At 43.4% G+C, this 19444-nt stretch overlaps 2 protein-coding genes across 2 annotated transcripts; one reads left to right on the forward strand and one right to left on the reverse strand.

Annotated features, from left to right (window-relative positions):
- Positions 1-4113: 4113 nt before the first annotated feature.
- On the reverse strand, positions 4114-17893 carry LOC117257722 (transmembrane prolyl 4-hydroxylase-like). The gene is made up of 9 exons (XM_033628003.2): positions 17190-17893; positions 16202-16283; positions 10929-11125; positions 10713-10803; positions 9719-9881; positions 7996-8181; positions 6533-6623; positions 6197-6320; positions 4114-5988 (listed from the first exon to the last, which is right to left on the reverse strand). The coding sequence occupies exons 1-9, from the start codon at positions 17553-17555 to the stop codon at positions 5774-5776; spliced, it is 1515 nt and encodes a 504-aa protein (XP_033483894.1). The 5' UTR covers positions 17556-17893; the 3' UTR covers positions 4114-5773.
- On the forward strand, positions 13768-16023 carry LOC117257723 (secreted frizzled-related protein 5). The gene is made up of 4 exons (XM_033628004.2): positions 13768-14134; positions 14969-15144; positions 15227-15313; positions 15449-16023. Exons 1-4 carry the CDS (start codon positions 13884-13886, stop codon positions 15766-15768), a joined length of 834 nt encoding a protein of 277 aa, XP_033483895.2. The 5' UTR covers positions 13768-13883; the 3' UTR covers positions 15769-16023.
- Positions 17894-19444: the final 1551 nt, after the last annotated feature.

The raw sequence follows: 19444 nt of genomic DNA on the forward strand, positions 1-19444 counted from the left end.
CTTTTTAAAATTGCCTTCTAAGGTGCCAGTTTTCAAAACTCCAGGTTACTGTTTAACGCCATGTTCACACTGGACACGGAAGCGCCGCAAAGCATACTTATTTTCTGTGGAGCACCTCCCGCTTGCTTTTGGCACCCCTGTCAACTGATTGGGCAGTTCACACTGGACGTGCTGCTGAGTGCTCTGGCCAGCTTGCAATCTGCAGTGGTACTTTATATGCCAGTGAGAGAACATAGCGGGAACACTGTAGCATTTTATACTAAGTGCACCTGTTAAGCAAATGGCGGCTGTAATACATCATGTGAAACCACGTGGGTGGAAATGACTTGTCAGCTACGTGCTCACCGCCACGCAGGCCTGGCTTTATCTGCCTGTTACTTTTATTTCACCTTCACTGTTGCCCTATGAACTGTCTGGAGCATCTGAGGTTATCTAAACTGTTACAGATGGACATGAATAAAATCACATGACCATTCTTCAAAGAGGAAAACTTTTGTATATCTAGATTTTCTTTTCGAAAATGCTTGGAACATTGGTGCTATCTACCAAAACAGCCCACGTTTTCACCAGTTTTGAGCAGAACTATTGTAATCAAGGATGCAGGTTAATTGATTAAAAAATTATTTTTTGGTTGAAATGCTTCAAACAGTTCAAAATTAGGTGCATGAAATGCAACTGAACCTGTTCTATGTTGATGAAAAATGGGTGTTAATGGATAGCCGCCTTCCTCACCAACAGACCCCAGGATGTTGGGATTGGCACAAGACACAAACTTCCACAATAAAACACCTTGTCCAGGTGTCCCTCAAGGCTCTGTGCTCAGCCTCCCTTTTGTTCACCCTGCAAAGCCATGACCGCATCTCACTGGAAGCGAATAAAGTTTGCAGACAACACTGGCCAGATTGCAAGCAACAATGATGAATCATACTGGGAAGAGGTCATGAACCTTGTACTGGGCGTGCCACCAAGCGTTCTGGCCAGCTGCAATCTGCAGTGATAGTTTCTGCGTCTAGTCTATTTTTTCCACAAGTGGCAGGTGCATCTGGCTGGAAAATACACTGAAACTGTATTGTAAATGATACAAAGGCTATAGTAGACATGGTATAAATCATCTAATTATGATAAATGATAAAATATGGTTCCACATATTGTCAATTGTGTCTGAAGAGAGCGCAAGAGAGACGAGTGGACACACACACAAAGGCATGCACGCACAAGCAGACGGACAGAGCTCTTTACATTAGAGCAGAACTGCTTGCCGACTGGTGCGAAGAAACGCACTTCTAATGTGAGCAGCCAGACGACTGCTGACAGGCAGCTGTGCTACAATTAACAAATTGGGGCACGTGTCCAGTGTGAACCCTGTGTAACTGTGTGGATGTGATTCGCACATGCCTATTGTGGCTCTGAGTAATGAGCATATGCTAGAAACAATGGTGGACTACTGGTTTGCTAACATTTTGTTAGCACTGCTTGGTCTGTTGACTAAATTACACTTAAACTGCACAACTGCACTACTTCATGGACAAACTGAGGCATCTGCTGCACCCAGTGTTTTCGCTCCACCTCATCGTTTGCGGGTTAAAGTCTGGCAGAAACAACAGTTTTGGATCAGTAGATAGTTGGACACTTTCGAGAGTAAGATTTTGTAGATAAGGATTGAAAGGCAAACTTTCGCATGTCCAGAGCATCACTCATACACTGCCTGGCCAAAAAAAAAGTCACCACCAAAAAAAAAGGTCATACACTCTAATATTTCGTTGGACCGCTTTTAGCTTTGATTACGGCACGCATTCGCTGTGGCATTGTTTCGATAAGCTTCTGCAATGTCACAAGATTTATTTCCATCCAGTGTTGCATTAATTTTTCACCAAGATCTTGCATTGATGATGGTAGAGTCTGACTGCTGCGCAAAGCCTTCTCCAGCACATCCCAAAGATTCTCAATGGGGTTAAGGTCTGGACTCTGTGGTGGCCAATCCATGTGTGAAAATGATGTCTCATGCTCCCTGAACCAGTCTTTCACAATTTGAGCCCGATGAATCCTGGCATTGTCATCTTGGAATATGCCCGTGCCATCAGGGAAGAAAAAATCCATTGATGGAATAACCTGGTCATTCAGTATATTCAGGTAGTCAGCTGACCTCATTCTTTGAGCACATACTGTTGCTGAACCTAGACCTGACCAACTGCAGCAACCCCAGATCATAACACTGCCCCCACAGGCTTGTACAGTAGGCACTAGGCATGATGGGTGCATCACTTCATCTGCCTCTCTTCTTACCCTGATGCGCCCATCACTCTGGAACAGGGTAAATCTGGACCAGACCACATGACCTTCTTCCATTGCTCCAGAGTCCAATCTTTATGCTCCCTAGCAAATTGAAGCCTTTTTTTCCAGTTAGCCTCACTGATTAGTGGTTTTCTTAAGGCTACACAGCTGTTCAGTCCCAATCCCTTGAGTTCCCTTCGCATTGTGCGTGTGGAAATGCTCTTACTTTCACTATTAAACATAGCCCTGAGTTCTACTGTTGTTTTTCTTCGATTTGATCTCACCAAACGTTTAAGTGATCGCCGATCACGATCATTGAGGATTTTTTTCCGGCCACATTTCTTCCTCGAAGACGATGGGTCCCCACTATCCTTCCAGTTTTTAATAATGCGTTGGACAGTTCTTAACCCAATTTTAGTAGTTTCTGCAATCTCCTTAAATGTTTTCTCTGCTTGATGCATGCCAATGATTTGACCCTTCTCAAACAGACTAACATCTTTTCCACGACCACGGGATGTGTCTTTCGACATGGTTGTTTAGGAAATGAGAAGCAACTCATTGCACAGTTGGGGTTAAATAACTTGTTGCCAGCTGAACGATAATCGCCCATGCAGTAATTATCCAATAGGAGGCTCGTACCTATTTGCTTAGTTAAATCCAGGAGGCGACTTTTTTTTTGGCCAGGCAGTGTATGTTTGAATGAGCTCATTCATCCTTAAATTGAATGGGAATCAACAGTTAGGTAGTTTTTTTTTTTTTTTGGAAAGGTAGTCTGTACAGTTTACCAACTTTGTAATGAGATAGACTGCTAAAGACAGCTGACATTGGCAAGCATTTGGAGTTGCCTTTGCATTCTGGTGTGCAGAGAGATGTTTTGTAAAACAAAGGCTGTGTGGACAGAATTTATTTTTAAAACTGAGGAGGAAAAATATCCATTTTCAAAAATATCTGTATATGTGTAGTCAGGGCCTGAGTTAATACCGCTAGAGTTAACGTTTTGAGTCCCATAACAATCCACATGTTAGGCGATTCATTGTTTTTCAAAAAGGCTGGTTGCCTTATTCCTTAAGAAGACAAATATATAGCTTTAATTTGAAGGAATTTATTGATTGAAAGAAGCAAAACAATTACTGGGATCAAGCCTTCTCAGGTGTAGAGCAGACTCGTGGGTACCCACAGATATCTTGAGGTGAGAGTTCAAGGGACCATGCCCCACCTGTCCCTCCTGTAGAGGCGCCACTGCCCCCCAAACACATTTACTTTTACTTTATCAACTAGAGTTGTCTTACGCAGTTATTGAGTGTTTTGAATGAGTATGTTGTGATTTTTATTTATCTGCCTTCAGTAAGGTAATTGTGCTCTCACAGGGGTGTAGCTAGGAATTCTGGCACTCCAATAGATCCTAATGAAACTTTCGGGCCCTCACTGGCTGTAGACCCTATAATATTAAACACAAACCTTACCCAATGGCACTGTGGCTGTGGGGGAATAAAAATTTATAAGGGCATGTTTGTGCTTTAAAGACTGTCTGTGTCCATAATGAATGCGCAGGTGCCATCAGAAAATGGTTTTTGTTTGATTGCTCACATATTAGTGACAGGACACAATAAAGGATTAACCAGCAATGTGTCATGTGTGCTTATGCTTCCAGCAAACCCATAGGAACTGGTGCCAACAGGATGCTAGTGCAGCACTTGTCAAACAGACCACAACGAGAACCATTTCTGAACAAGCTCATAAAAAGCCCACAGAAATAACAGTGCTGTATTGGGTGTTGGGCGACATCTAGTGGACACTGTTTATACCAACAGGTCTGCACAAGCGATCACACTCACACCACCATTAGTAAAACACAGCTTTATATATTTCATAACAGAACAAATACAACAAAGTACAATGTCAGATTCAGTGCAACATCAAGCTGTAATAAATATCCATACCTTTAACTTAAATCACCAAATGGCGGTAATAAATAACACTCAAATAAATACTCTCAGACAAACATTTTTGAGGTGTGAGGATAAGAAAGACAGAAGTTTGGAATATCAAAGACTGAAGTTTAAATTACACCTGAAGAACTGGCCTCCCACAGCCAGCGTGACAAGCTATCGCTTCGTCCAGTCACAAACAGCGCTGCACTTGCATTAGATGTTGCAAAACCCTCATTAAATAAACATTTTCTGATAAAAGCTCATTAACTCTGAAGAACAGAACAGACATAAATGATCTCACACAGATTTCCCTTAGGAACACATTCACAGATTAATATTGTAATATGGCTTGTAACAAAAGCTTTAATTATATAACAATAAATAACACTAACCTGCAATGGGGACAGCTGCCTATCAACCTAAATGGAAGGCAGTTAAGCAGACTTATCTTTTAGACATGACTGCATCTGCGTCTACCCTCTTCCCCTCTCTCTCTATATATATAAAATCTCTTATTCGGAATATGTGATAGTTTATTTAAGGCGCGATTAAATAGAGGATGGCAGTCACTCTGTTTAATTCATGTATTTGTTATTTTTGTCATAAATATAATTCAGTCATATCCAAACAGTGGCTTGAGAGACATGATATAAAAGTGAGAGAAATTTTGGGTGTTTTCACATTTGTCCCTGCCTTCCAAGCGGACCCAGAGTGATGAGTCAGCATTTTTTTGCGCATATGCAAACACAAAAACAAAAAGTGGTCTGAGTACGGTTCACTTCAAGTCCGCGTTGAAGTTCACTGATCCTACGCGTTTGTAAACACAAAGCGCTCCAGGTTTGCTTTGCCCTTTGCCATTGTATTTTAGCCCTCTAGATCACATGCTATTGCACTGGGATGCTTAAAAAAACAGACAAGATGAATGAATAATGTCGGTTGGCAAGGCGAGCAAGGAGGGGGATGAGGAGCGGTTTGGTCGGCGGAAGAAACTACTGCACTACTCCAGGTATGGAACGAAGGACACCTCAAACGGCAACTGTAAGGCACAGAGACGCTGAGGTTTTCTTACAACTTTCAGTTCGTATGAAAGTGAAAGGCTTCATAACTGCACTGTAAATGCGATTTACCACCTCTGTCTCTGTCTCTCTCAATATAACTAAAATTATTATTACTACATATATATAACCAAAGCAGGAAAAGGTCTGAGTTTCAAAGGAGCTGTAGTGTGAACAGAAAGTAGACCAAGACAGAGTGGAAGTTGACCAGACAGAAAACTAAATCCTCTTTTAAATGAACTCAAAATGTGAACGCAAAAAGAACTGATTCCCTTTTCTGTCCGTCCACTTTTTGGTCCACTTTAAGAGGGGGAGTGTGGTTTGTTAAAGACGGACTGTATGTGAAAACACCTTTACAGAAAGGAGAAGATATCTGGGAAGCTATTTTGTGCAATTTTCGTCTCAACTACAGCATCTGACATTATGAAAAGGTTCGGCAGGCCTCACTGGCTTCATAGATGCAAAACTGACTCTGTTTTTTTAAAATCGCCTTGTCTCATCGTCAAAAAGACCAGGCTATAGATCCTGGTGGAGGTCACTGTGTGAGAAAGGTTGGTAATGCTCATCCATGCTCGACTTAGCTCGATGCCTCTGAGCAACTAGTCTCTGGTAGCGGGCCTGCTGATGATGGTCTGGGTCCACATTTACCCAGCTGTTGGCCATCCACTTCAGTCCGCGCCTGACTGGGCAGTCACCGTGCAGGGAATACTCATCTAGCTCACCCATCCAACCTGGAGGAGATGAACAGTATTTAAGGATGATTGGAACTTTCAGGGACAACACTGGATGATTTAAGGACAAAAATGAGTTTTTTTTCTCACTAGGTTTACGTGTTTGATGTAGGCGACACATTTTGGGATTAAAAGGGAGACCAGAATTTATGGTAAGTTATCACCTCTGCAAAGTGTGTGCAAATGACACAAAGCCTTCTGTTCTTACCTCTGCCATCGGAGAGATGGTTGTACCAGAGGAGAGCTGTCCCGGCGGTAGGTTTTATTCTCATGTTCCCTCTGCCACATGTCTCCTGGGTGTCTGTCAAATCAACTCCATCCTGTACCAGTGCCTAGGACACACAACACTGTCAACAGCTTGTGTCTAATCATTTATTTTGGCACACTATGTTCACTTGGGTGTCAGATTCCTTGTCATGGATCAGCACTGTCTGCAGGTTAACAGCAGCATTCAGGTCACGTACAGTTCTCATCATTTCACAATGGCAAAAAAAAAAAAAAAGCTTCGCTGGTTTATGACTGTGAGTTGTGAAAACACGCCCACCTGCTCTTCGTAGGTACGGTTGTCTGCCACAGGAAAGGTAGTCTCGCCACCTTCTTCTACAGAGCTGAGGTAGAACAACACGGTAAGATACCTGGAATACAGAAATCAACAAACACACACAATGGTGAAAAAAATGTCTTCCTGTAAAGAAACGTTATTTTGTTTTACGCGCCAGCACTGTGAGTGTTCAAAGTGCACAGGCTGACCATGATGCACTAGTCGAATTAGACCGAATGTAGTTTATTTTTCGACATAGTCTCCCTTGCTGTCTACACACTCCTTCCATCTATGGTGCAGCGCTTGGACCCCCTTGGTAGAAGCTCTCATCCTGAGGGTCAAAAAAGCCTGCAACAGCACATATGACCTCATCCTCAGTCCGATACTGCTTCCCAAACAAGTGTTTTTTCATGTTGGCGAACAGAAAATAGTCAGATGGTGCCAAATCAGGAGAATATGGAGGGTGATCAACCTGTTCAAAGCCACAGTCATGCACAGCAGCCATTGCAAACACAGCGCTGGAGCATTGTCCTGATGAAACAAGACTCCCTTTGTCAGTTTTCCTGGCCGTTTTGTCTTGATCGCCTTTCGCAGCTGCCTCAGCAAGTCGGCATAGTACTGTCCTTTGATTGTTTAGCCCTTCTGAAGGTAGTTAACGAACACAATGCCTTTTGCATCCCAGAAAACTGACGCCAGCACCTTCCCTGTCAGTGACACCACGTTGGCCTTCTCCCCTGCATGGACTGCCTTTTTGTCTCTGGCTCGAAAGTGGTGGACCCAACCCTCACCCTGGGTTAGGAGACATTCAAGAAAACCAGCTCAAAACGTGCCAAGTTCTCCTGCGACATTACCAGCCTGGTGTGCTTAGGATCAGGGGTCAAAAGACGTGGCACACACCAAGCTGAAAGATACCAAGTGCATTTTGCAGAATGTTTTCTACTTTTTCACAGGAGAAGCTTACAGCATTAGCTTTCTGATTAACAGTCAAACGTCTGTCATCCATCACCATGTGGCGAACAAGATCAATGTTTTCTTGGGTGATGGCTGTGGCAGGATGTCCGGACCTTGGGTCATCTTCAAGGCTCTCCCTTCCCCTCTTGTATTCAGCTGATTTGAGGGCATTAAATTATACATTTTTTTTATTAAAACCTAAATATAACAAGGCTTTAACTTGACGACAGCTTCTCTTGTTTAGTAGCAGAGAACAGCAGACTGACTGCAGTAAACATTAACAATAAAGGAGAGCGGGTGTAAGTATTGAAACTGTTTCAAATATGCAGAATCAATATGTATCAATAGATAAGTATAGATTTTGAAAACACTAGAAGTCATATATTATAAACCTGTGCATCAGTCAGGGTGGTCAAATGAAAAGCTTAGCTCATCTGGAGATAACTAACGTCAAACTATCAATATTTGGAAAGTAACTGAAAATAAACTAAATGGAAAATACATATCAAACGTACCTGCATGAGACCTCTGTGAGGGCAGATGCGTTTCCCGCCAGTCGTGTGTGTGCGCAGGTAGTCTCTAAATGGGAAGGGCTGCTATCATGGTGGGCGTTACTGAAGTCTCCGAGCTCATAACGAATCACCTGCAGCGGCTCACTCAGCTCAACCAATGCAGAAGGCAGACGTGTCAGGCTGATTACCCTGAGCAAAAGATAGAAGAGAGCAAAATTAGAGATGCACCGCTTGTAATTTTCTTGGCCGATTCTGATTTTTGATTTAAGTCTAACCTGCCGATTCAGATTTCCTTTCTCAAACTATAACTGAAAGCACGCAAATATTTTTGTAACTTCTCTGTGATGAAAATTCACTTGAATGTTTGTAATACAGAACATTTTCTCCAAGACTGCACCAGGTTACTGGACAGAGCTTCTTTGTATAAATAAAATCCAACTAAAAATGAATTGCGGTATATCCCTCTACATATGCTCAAGCTAATTCTTTACAAATCAGAGAAGAAGAAGCAGAGAACATATGACTATATACTGTGTATGTAGACCTATTACACGCTCAACTATTAATTATTTATCTCAAACAAAACTATTTATGGCTCAGTATCTATTTGCAGTTGTACATTAAGTCCCACTCCTGCAGCGAGCAGCATCATCATTCCTGCTCCATTGTGTGTGTAAGGCACCAGAGGAGAAGAGAGAGCTTGCACTGCTGGCAGAGGAGGAGGTCAATGTGATAACTCTGAGCAGCATGCATGGTAATTAATTACAACTTTACCCCTGATGGTTTGAATAAGTTGACAAATGTCTTTTTTTAACATCTTGGAGATAAGTTGCAGCATCCGTGACAAGCATTGGTTACTGACTGTGCCGCTCTGTGCACGAGGTGAGCCATCATGTGCTGTATGCATGTACATTTGATCAGCACAGAATCGGCTAAATCTGAGGGTGTTTTCAGACCTAGAGTTGTCTTACTTTGTCCGAATCAGGGACCTATTATGTTGCAAAGTTGCATAATTGCCTAGAGTTGGTTCATGTTTTCACGGCAGCATTTACAAGCGGACCAGGTGAAATGCCCTGTGCGAGAAAGCTGCTCTTGATTGGTCAGAATTTCCATGTGGTAAAAATCCAGGAAGTAAACAAAACATTGAGGAAGAATACACTTGCAGGATAAATGTGACACTTTCTAATGTCAAAATGGAGGGACAACTACGCAGGGTGATTTTAGCGCTGGTCATCGTGTACTACATTGTTTGCATTGGTCACTTTAGGCAACTAGAAAACAATGTTTTGATGCATTGGATGTGCTGAATGTGCATATTATAGTACAGGAGGAGGTGCACATTAATAATCCTCCAGGACTGTAACTCATGTGACTGCAGTTGGTTCGGATCAAGGTTGGAACACATTCTCACCACAAACGAACCGCACTAGAGTTAGTTTGTTTTGGTGTGCGCCTGAGTGTGATTGCTATGTTCACACCTGCCTAAAAGAACTGCACTTAGGGGACGAACAAACTTGGGTTTGATTGAACTGAATCAAACAGGACAGGTGTATGACTGGCTGGCCAGTCACCGTTTACGTCCCATCAAGCTGAAAATTGGCTGATTCTCGTCACTAGCTGATCGATCAGTGCATTTCTAATTAAAGTACAGGTATAGTTTAAATCATGAATGTATGGGCCACTGTTGTAAGGTTATGACAAAGTGTGTGTAGGTGACTGCAGTTACCTGTTCCTGATGGTCTGCAGCACGTGGTGAGATCCTGGGCCTTGGTAAAGCCACGTATGTTTGTTTCTCTGTTTGAACTGACTCCGGATCTTCCCACTTCGCTGTTGTCCTGGGCGCTGGGACACATCATAAACATGTCTGAAGTCCTCCAAAGTCAGCATCCCTGCCAGGACCACAAGCACACACACACCCACACACACGCAATCGTTTAGTAAACTATTTTTATTCCTTCATGTAGCTGGAAGCCTGGGACATAAAAGTACAGTACAATATAACCTCAGAGCCACAGACATGAATGGAGCTCTGTGAAATTACCACTCTTTCAGACACGCAGTATCACAATTCCAGTTCAGTTTAATTTCATCTTGAATTCTTGAACAACGTTCTGAACAGTAGACTGTAACAGCCTCCCTTGTCCCTTTTCCTCCATTCCTTCCCTCTTGTCCAACCGTGAGCTGTTACTCTCAGCTGAATGAATGTCTGACCCCCATCAGTTCCCCTGGGAGACCGCGCCCCAGCCGCAACAATAGCTCTGGGGTGCCAGAGAAGAGGTGGCCAGGGAGGGGGGTGGGCTGATGAAAGAGTAGTGGAGGAGGGAGTGGGGGGTTAGCGGGGGATCCGGGGGAAAATTAAGAATAATCAGTTTTTAATGAGATAGGATGAAGCACATCCGGACTGGGATGTGTAACGCCTGGCACAATAGCACTAGGTTAAAACGGTGTCACCCCTCTTCCGGCCTTGCCACTCACAAAGACTGGCACACTACCACAGCCACCCGTCAGCCACTTACGCTTACCAGTACACAGCCACTGCAGAAACACTCACTGAATAAAACTCCTAGAAAGCTGTCTTTTGAAAGTACAGAAATCAGATAGATAGATATCTATGACACAAAGACCTCAATCATAATTCTGAAAATTTCCTTTCACTTGAGGAAGTTACATTTCAAATGATGGTTAAAAGACAAACACACATAAGCCAGAGGGAAACTAACCTGTTGGGCAGGCTTCCAAACCGGTGAGTATCTGCCGCAAGTTGTCTGGGTTCAACCAAGTTCCGTCCTGAGAGCGCGAGTGACTCACAATCTGGAGGAGAGACCAGGATGCTTAACATGTTCCGACAGTTCAACTAATTTTTCATTACCAAGAACTGATTTCTCTGGAAATCTATTTCCCTCCTACAGCACTATGGCATATTGATATAATGTCACCTCCTGCTTCTGCAGCAGCCCATCCTGGTTCAGGTCCAACAGACTGAAGACCTCCTCTGTGCTGAGAGAAAGTAGTGGCTGGGTGGACTCCTCTTGTCCCTGGCTGTATGCTGTCGTCTGGCTCTCCATCAGACCCTTGAGCTGAGCCAGCTGCACCACCACACGGCACTCCTCCTCTGACAGGAAGCCAGGGATCTCTGACAGGATCAGGAGAAAAAAAAAACCAAAACAACAGTGGCGAATGTTAAAACACATTGCGACATTGGATATGCACGGTTAGATGCTGCCAGTTTGAAATGGAGACACTTTTTTTCACATACTCAACCAAATCATGTGATACATGAAATTTTAGTCGCTGATTTTGTGAAGCACAAATGAAATGGCACACTGAGCAGCTAAATACAAAATTATGGAAATGAAAGGCTGATATTATCATAATACCAGCGTGGCCCTCTGTCTACCCAAGATTAGAGTGAGGATCAACGATATACATTATACAAAAGAGAGTGCCTTGGAGATTATGCAACACTTAATTCACGTGTCTCATGAAAATTCCCACTCGCAACGTTTACTGCACACCTGAGACGGTGAGTGAGTGATCTGATTAACAGATCAGTGCGGGCTTGATCTGTTAGACTAAATGGATTAATTCCGATCGCCTAACAAAACCTTTCAGTGTGAAGGGGCAATTGTGAGACAGTTTGATCAGTGTATGCTAATAGCGGTCTGATTGGGATGTGTCGGCTCTAAAAAGCAAGACAAATCCCCTAAACTTCTTAACATGGTGCATTAGTAAAACACTCTCATTGAAACACAGACTCATAACAAGCTAATTGTTTTAGCACCTCTTGTTTTATCTGTCCTAAATTCATTTACATGTCATAATAAGCCAGACTACAGGAACACAGAGTTATATATCAGAATTAGAATTATAAGCTATTTTCATCACATACAGTTTGCTGTGGGAAACCGCTATGTGCTAATTAATTATACCTTTCTTTCTTGCATGTGTCACAGGAACTCTTAAGTGAATGTATACATACACTGTGTATATAATGAGTACAAGTTATTCCCCTCTGTCATTCCCCACAGTGCCATTTGTGGTATAGCCTGTCCCATGGGCAGGTTTAATGAGTGATGGCACTGGACTTCTCCCAGAGCGTGGAAACAGTGTGAGCTTCTGGGAGTCAATAATTGCTGAAATTAATAAGTGCAAAGCGCTAAAAGAATCAGACTTGGTGTATATTCTCATTTACACCTATTACGTTTACGAGTACTGTTGTTGAAAGCCAACCCACATCAAAACAGTCTGCAGATTCTCTTATTTTGAGATCTGTCCCTAAATATTTGTTTTGCTTGCTACACCGGGAATTTTCCTAGAAAATTAGTTACACCAGAAAGCGAAGTCATATTTTATTTATTCTATTAGACACATTTATTTAACGTTACTGTTCCATGGTTCCCGCCTGTTCTTGTCATTTCCCCTCCTAATAAAAGGCTTCCGGCAGGTTGGCTGCCTGTACAGTAGAGACCTTGTTTGTCACCCGTGTCTTTTACACTGTACCCACTTGGTTAATCCCTATTGTCCAGTCAAGCCTCATTAATCTGGATAACTGATATGAATGAAGGGGGACTGAGCCCTCCTCTTCTCCCTCCCGCCACTGTCTCTCTCTCCCCCGGAAAGGAAGTGACCTGCTTGTCTGAACAGGAATCAGGCCATGGCTACGCAGCAGGACGACACCAGTTTTGTTTGTGTCCTACACACGTTTATGTGTGTCCACGCCAACGCACAAGTAGCACGCACTAGAGCACTAGTCTGCTGATTATTTTCTCCATTAACTCATTTACAGTGGAAGTGGATGTCCTAAAGTGTCTAAACCCCCCCCAAAATGTTCAGTTTAGTGTAATGAGTGTAATGTAGCACAAGAAAAAACTCTTATCTCACACTAGAGAAGATGCAGTCAGTGAATTATGGGCCCTTTTTCCCCCCCAAAAAATGTCTTAATTGTTCCTGTTTAATTTTCTGTCAGTAAACTAGTAGCTGCATTTTTATAGAGAGTTTCTGCATGTTGATAATCTTGTCTTGGAGGGTTACAGCTGTAGCTCTGGGCAGCATAATTGTCTCCTTGCTATTATGGGCATCTTTGGTCTCTCTTGAGCAATAATTATTTAAAAAAAACATTAAATCTTTCCCTTTTAGCAAGAGAGGAGGACTTAAAAAAGAAGTGGAAAAGCAAAGAGGTCAGGGAGGAAAAGGGTAGTTAGCTGTGGGTTGGAGGAAAATGTGGGATGGAAGGATGGAGGAGTTTCTCAACAGCTGTGGGGATGGAAATGGCAGACAGCCAAAAGTATCCAAATGCCAAATCATGCACCTTACTGATCCTGGGCTCTGTCAAACACACTTAAATCTGTTGATAAATGCAAGTGGATCCACATTTCTAACAACATATTAATGTGTGCCCCACCCCTTTTCCCTACTAGTCTCTACACCTCCCCTTACCCTTTCCTATGCAAATGTAATCACCGCCCACTATAAATACACCTATTCTGCTCCCCTCTCCTGCACTGTCACACAGGGGTCTTCATTCACTCAGGAGGCAAACTTTAGGATTTCTCCTTCTTTCCAACTACTGTCACAGGATGACTGCAGCACTATGCCCTCATTTTATCAGAAAGTCCTCCCATTCAGCCTCCCTACTATTTCTCCTTCTGCTTGCTGGGCCCAGCAGCACAGTAGCGCTTGGTCCTGGGAAAGTAAAGGCAGGGCTGGAGGGACGAGCGCGGGCTGAAGGCAAGGTTAGATCTGGAGTAAAGGACAAGGGCGGGGACAAGGCGAGTATTGACGGCAACACTGAAACTGGATTTGGAGATACTCGTGTGTCTAGACCGGGAGCTGCAGCAGGAGAGGATGGTGAGGTGTGGGGGGATCCTGGTGCTACCACTGGCTTCAGGTCCATGCTTTCTATAGGCGAAGGTGGACTGTGGGAGCCTCGCAGCTCCTCTCGCTGTGTCCCTATCCCGTCAGGCATGGCCTTGTGCCAAAGCATTGGATATGACACCATGAGGATGCCCAACCTGCTGGGCCACGAGTCTCCAGCTGAGGCTGTACAACAGAGTGCAAGCTGGCTGCCACTACTTGCCAGAGAGTGCCACCCTGATGCCCGGATCTTCCTCTGCTCTCTCTTTGCACCCATCTGCCTCGACAGGTAAGTTTATACGATAAAGCTTTTTGCTATCATCATATAGTGTTGAATAGGGCGATAGGAGTCATGATTTTAGTAAGAATCTGTATTTCATTTTCACTGAAAAGAATTAAAATAATAATGATGATGTTTTATGATGTGATTTTTGCAGGGGTCTGTACCAAACAAGCGTGTTCTTTTACATCTGCAATATGATTTGTAGGCCAGGGCATCTCTCTGACACCACAGTGCTTTAGTGGCGCTATTTGTAAAGATAATTTGTAATGATTTTCAAAAAAAAAAATGCAGCTCCTGTGATTTGTTTATGGCACCTGGCCATACTGCGATTCTGATAATAATGTGATTAACTGTGCAGCCTTGGTGTTTAAGTTTTACTTTTGTTGGTACTGTGATGTTGAGAGGACAGTGCTCACATGTTTGTTTAGAAATGCTTGCTGTTGTTGTAGTGTGGTGGCCAGGGTTACAGCAAATAACCACCCTTACAGTAGGCTGAGAATGAAAGGTAATGACTGGCCTTATTAACAGGAAAATACACTGAGATTAATGATAAAGTTACGCAGGAGCAGGGTCATCAAGGGTTAACACCTTTTGAAAGCTGTGCAAATTGGTGCTGATATCTGAGGAGAAGCCCTGGTTTCACTCAGAAACCAAGCCATCAAAGCACTATAATCTCCTTCTTTGTCAAATTAGCACCTCCTGAGTTTAGAAAAAGAAAAACAAGCAACCAAATGTGATTTAATCTGGTCTTGTTTGTTTCCCACCACTACACTATTGACTCAAATCCTTTGATCAGTTCAATGCTGACCATGTTCGCATCTCCATGTCTTTTATCATCAGGTTTATATCACCCTGCAGGAGTCTGTGTGAATCTGTGCGGGACAGCTGTGCACCAATCATGAGTTGTTATGGCTACCCCTGGCCAGAAATTCTGCGCTGTGACCAGTATCCTGCAGACCATCGTATGTGTATCTCCTCTATCACCAACAGCTCTGTTCACGCAGGGGGACGCAGAGGTAAGTAGCTGGCTAAATAAACACATAAGCTTGAGTTAACTTCATTCAACAAAAAATTCAATTAGTGGTTTGACCATTTCAGTGCCTCAGGCAAGCTGTCAGGATTGTGAGTTGGAGGAGGCCTCCTCTTCAAAAGATGCCCTGGAGACCTTTTGCAGGAGTGATTTTGGTGAATATCAGTATTATTTTATCTTAACTCTCCTAAGTTTTACATTAATTCTGGACAATAAATAGACACAAACAGCACACTGTTTTCATGAAGTTGATGCCAATCATAATTTGTGTTCATCTGCTTTCTCCCCAGTTGTGAAGCTGCGTCTAAGACGGCTCAAGTACAGCCCAGTAAGCCTGTCTCAGTTCTCGCTGGCTGCCAAACTAGACGTTCTGAAGCACGGACCCCTGTTAGGTGGGCAGATACGCTCCCGCATAGAGCTGTGGTTGGAGAGGGATGCCACCTGTGTAAGGAACATGACACGGCACCATGCACGAGGCGGGACCTTCCTTGTGACAGGCACGGTGCAAGGGGAGCGCCTGGTGGTCAATAAGGCTTATGCCTGGCAAAGACGAGACAAGAACCTGATGGCAGCTGCACGCAAATGGAAACATCACAGATGCAGGAGCTAGGACTACATGTTAGACTGGAGGATTCGAAAGAACTGAGACGTGGAACAAGCATTAAAAAGCTATGCACGAAGGAAGGACAGACATTGCATTTAGAATTTTTGATTTAATACCTACAACTGTAATTCATGTATGGTCTGGTCTTTTCAAATATTTTCTATACTTCTACAGTTATGGAGGAGATCATAATATGCAGTCAGCTCAGCTGGTCACAAAGAAACTCATAAAGTGGCTCATGGTGTCTCTCAGGCAGTGGGGGTCAACATAATAAAAGATGTTTAATAGAAAATGTACATATCTGTGAATTTTAAGTAAATATCACTGGTCTATATTGGTATGGCTTTGAGTGAAAAATTAAATGTTGTGCTCTAAATCCTGATGAAACGCCATTTGTTCATGAACAGCTGATCATACCCAAAGACTACAGCGTGCTTACCAAATAGGAGAGGTTTCAGGCTCATTGTCCTCATCTCATGTGTTCTGTCTGGCAGGAGGGACACCTGCTGAACATGACCCACCTGCAAGTGGACAAGAGGCATTATCAACACATTCATGACATGAGGGTTTAAATGCATGGACGTTGCTATGGCTGCTCTGTGTCACAGTAAATACTGATAAATCTAGGCAGCAAAATCAGCAATTAAAGTTTCAGATGCGATTTACAGGGCTGGGGATTAATGGCCTTACAGCTGTTGGTGAATATGTGTAGTCATTACTGTGGGTGGCAGTGGGCAGTAATATGATGATAGTGTAATACGGCTGCAACCAATGCTTACTTTCATTGCTGATTAATCTGTTGACTATTTTATCAATTTCTGGTTAGTTGTTTGGTCTATAAAATGTCAGACAGTGGTGGAAAATATTGATCAGTGTTTCCCAAGGTCCAAGATGGTGTCCTTGAATGTCTTGTTTTGCCCACAACCCAAAAATATTCAGTTTACTGTCACAGGGGAGTAAAAAACAGTCCAAAAATACTAGTAGTAATCAGTCAAATCAGTGATGTCATACGGTATATGGTCTGAAAGTGCTCCATTGACAGTGAATTGGGAAAGATGGTTTTGATGACACTGAGAGCACCCAGGGGGGATGTTCTGTACATTTTGTGATACAGGACGGAGGACACTACAATATAGAGCTCATTTGGGTATAAAAGAGAAAACAAACATTCAGTGATCTCTCCTTCTCATTGTCCTGACAACACCACAAGTATTAGACTCCTCTGGTTTCTGGCTTTGACAGAGAGATGCTCATGTTCACAAATACTGATTGAACTTTCCAAGGCCATAAACATAGCAAACTGGATTTATTAATTTAGGTGGTATTTCTCTTTAAGAAGTAAGAATCACTAAATTATTATTATTATTTTTTTTTTAAAAATGACTCAAACAGATGAATCAACTATCAGATTAACTGACTATTCCTACCCGTATCCCCTCAATGCGAGGTAGACTGAAACTTTGACTGAAGTCCTCCACATGCAGCTCTGTTGAATCTGGGGCAGGATGGGGCAAAGGGGCCCCGCTCTCGCTGACTGATGCTGAGGTGGCCCCGTCTCCACCCGCAAGATCCCTGGGGCCATTGTTGTAGTGCACATACAGCAGCAGGCCGATAACATTCAGGATGTACACATGAAAAAAGACCATGACCACCACGAAATAAGCCCGAGAGCAGACATTACTCCTCTGGATGTGCAGTCGAGTGGAGCGAATAGGCTCTTTGAGATACGATGGAGGTTTGTCGCTGTCGTTGTATTCTTCCTGCTCCATCAAATTTCCCTGAGCGTCTTCCATGTTTGCAAACGAGCGCAATGGAGAAACCTGGAGATAGCCTGTCTCTTCACAAGGTAAGGTTGCGTCTGTTTGATAGCATTAGCTAGCTGTCTGGCGTTAAAAAACCTAGCTAGTTAGCTAGCAAATATGTGGCTGTTTCGATAAAAACCGACGCTGTCGTTTCTGCTGCTTTTACCCAAAGAAACAGGGCGGCTCCGAGTGAAAAAGCAGGTATGGAAACAGTCGTTTTCTTTGATAAATAAATGTGTCATCATTCATTAAGGTCCCTTAATCCTGTGTTAGCTAGCTTATCTGGCTGGTGCGCTGCCCCTGACAACCTGCCTAACAACAAGGCGGACAAGCTAACGACAGCACATGAGCCGCCGTTTCAGGTCCCACAGTAAACCGCTAGCGGCCTCTAGCGGTCAACGCTGGAACAACACTATAGTCCGAACCATGAACTGACTTTTTAACACGCTGAAGAAAGACGACAATAATCACGACAAAAAATCCAACAATACTTTTATCAGATATTCACTTATTCCGGGAACAATACCACCTGCAATATATAAATGGACAGACCAGACTTCTGATGGTGAGACTCTATTTACTCTTCCAAACAAATATGTGCAGCCCAACAAAATTAAGGTTGCCAAATTATGAATTAAAATTATACATGGATATTATACAGTGAATTCTAGTGCTAATTATATTACGATTAAAAAAATAAATTCCAATTGGGGAAAAAAAAAATGGAACACTATGATTCCATACTTAATTCCATCATTCTCTGCCTTTATGACATCACGTGCCTACAGCCCACCTCAGACCTATTGTATTCTGACGTCACGTGAAATTGTGTCTTGGAAGTTCTGCCTTTGATGTGAGAGGAGGGAAATAGGAGGACATACCACTTGTTTCTAGGCTAGTCTTAGGCTAGACTATCAACTTATCGTTGGCGTTTTCGCAGTCAGAGGACATTTTTGAAATTCAACTTTCAACTCCCTACATCAGCTAATATGTTGATCATTTTTGCGGGCTGGGTTGCACTTCCGTGGGTCCACAAAACTGTTGGTGGACTCATCAGGTCTGCTCTGGGACATGATTGCCCCAGTTCAGTCAGTGTTAACTCAGCAGAACCTGTCCAGGAACTACCCCCAGACAGGTTTTTTCCACCAACAGCCCCAACAGAGTTTTTGCATCAGGATGCTGTCGCAACACCTGACCTGGGCCATCTGACTGATGAAACTCTACAAAAAGGGCGAGAGCTTGGTAGACCTTTATGCAGCCACTCAGTCATTCCCAGGTTGGATTTGGGCAGCGAGAGGCCTACAGAGCAGGACAGCACTGCCGTATGCACCAGCGCTGTGATTTACAGGAGTCCATCAGGCGGCAGGAGGGTTAACCTTCCCACTTTTGCCCGCCACTGCTATCTGTTTCGGTCCAGTTTCTCCCCAGTGTTTGGGAGAGGCAGGGAACATATCGACACATTTGCCGTAGTGTCACCACAGCCAACAGTCCTCTCACTGCAAACAAGATGCGCAGATTTTTATTCTAGAACCAGAGCAACTGTTGTGTCGTTTTTCCCCATGGCACAAGCAAGAATTGTGGCTTTTCGGGTCACGGTCAGAGATAGAGCTGTGTTTGTGTTCACCCAGGCTCAAGGAACAGTATCAACTCTTCTCTGGGTGACCCAAGCAAGAGTTGTGTCTCTGTACTCCAGAGCCCGTGCAGCTGTTTTCTGCAGAGCACAAAGAACGATTCAGGTTATTTACAACAAGGTTCCACCTTTTTTGTCCATGGTAGAAGCAAGAATTGTGGATTTTAGTCTCAGGATTATCGATGAAACTTTGCATGTTTTCACCCAGGCTCGAGAAACAGTACCAACTCTTCTCTGGGTGACCCAATCA

This window comes from Epinephelus lanceolatus, chromosome 8 (assembly GCF_041903045.1).
Source record: "Epinephelus lanceolatus isolate andai-2023 chromosome 8, ASM4190304v1, whole genome shotgun sequence".
NCBI lineage: Eukaryota > Metazoa > Chordata > Actinopteri > Perciformes > Serranidae > Epinephelus > Epinephelus lanceolatus.

Bases quoted from the DNA above. Each gene is read 5' to 3' on its own strand.
- LOC117257723 (XM_033628004.2), top strand. From the start codon at position 13,884: ATGCTTTCTATAGGCGAAGGTGGACTGTGGGAGCCTCGCAGCTCCTCT. The intron at 14,135-14,968 runs GTAAGTTTATAC...TTTTATCATCAG, and splicing joins GCACCCATCTGCCTCGACAG to GTTTATATCACCCTGCAGGA. The intron at 15,145-15,226 runs GTAAGTAGCTGG...TGACCATTTCAG, and splicing joins TCACGCAGGGGGACGCAGAG to TGCCTCAGGCAAGCTGTCAG.
- LOC117257722 (XM_033628003.2), bottom strand. From the start codon at position 17,555: ATGGAAGACGCTCAGGGAAATTTGATGGAGCAGGAAGAATACAACGAC. The intron at 11,126-16,201 runs GTAAGCACGCTG...TGATCCTGTCAG, and splicing joins CCTGAAACCTCTCCTATTTG to AGATCCCTGGCTTCCTGTCA. The intron at 6,624-7,995 runs GTACGTTTGATA...TCTGTATTCCAG, and splicing joins CTCACAGAGGTCTCATGCAG to GTATCTTACCGTGTTGTTCT.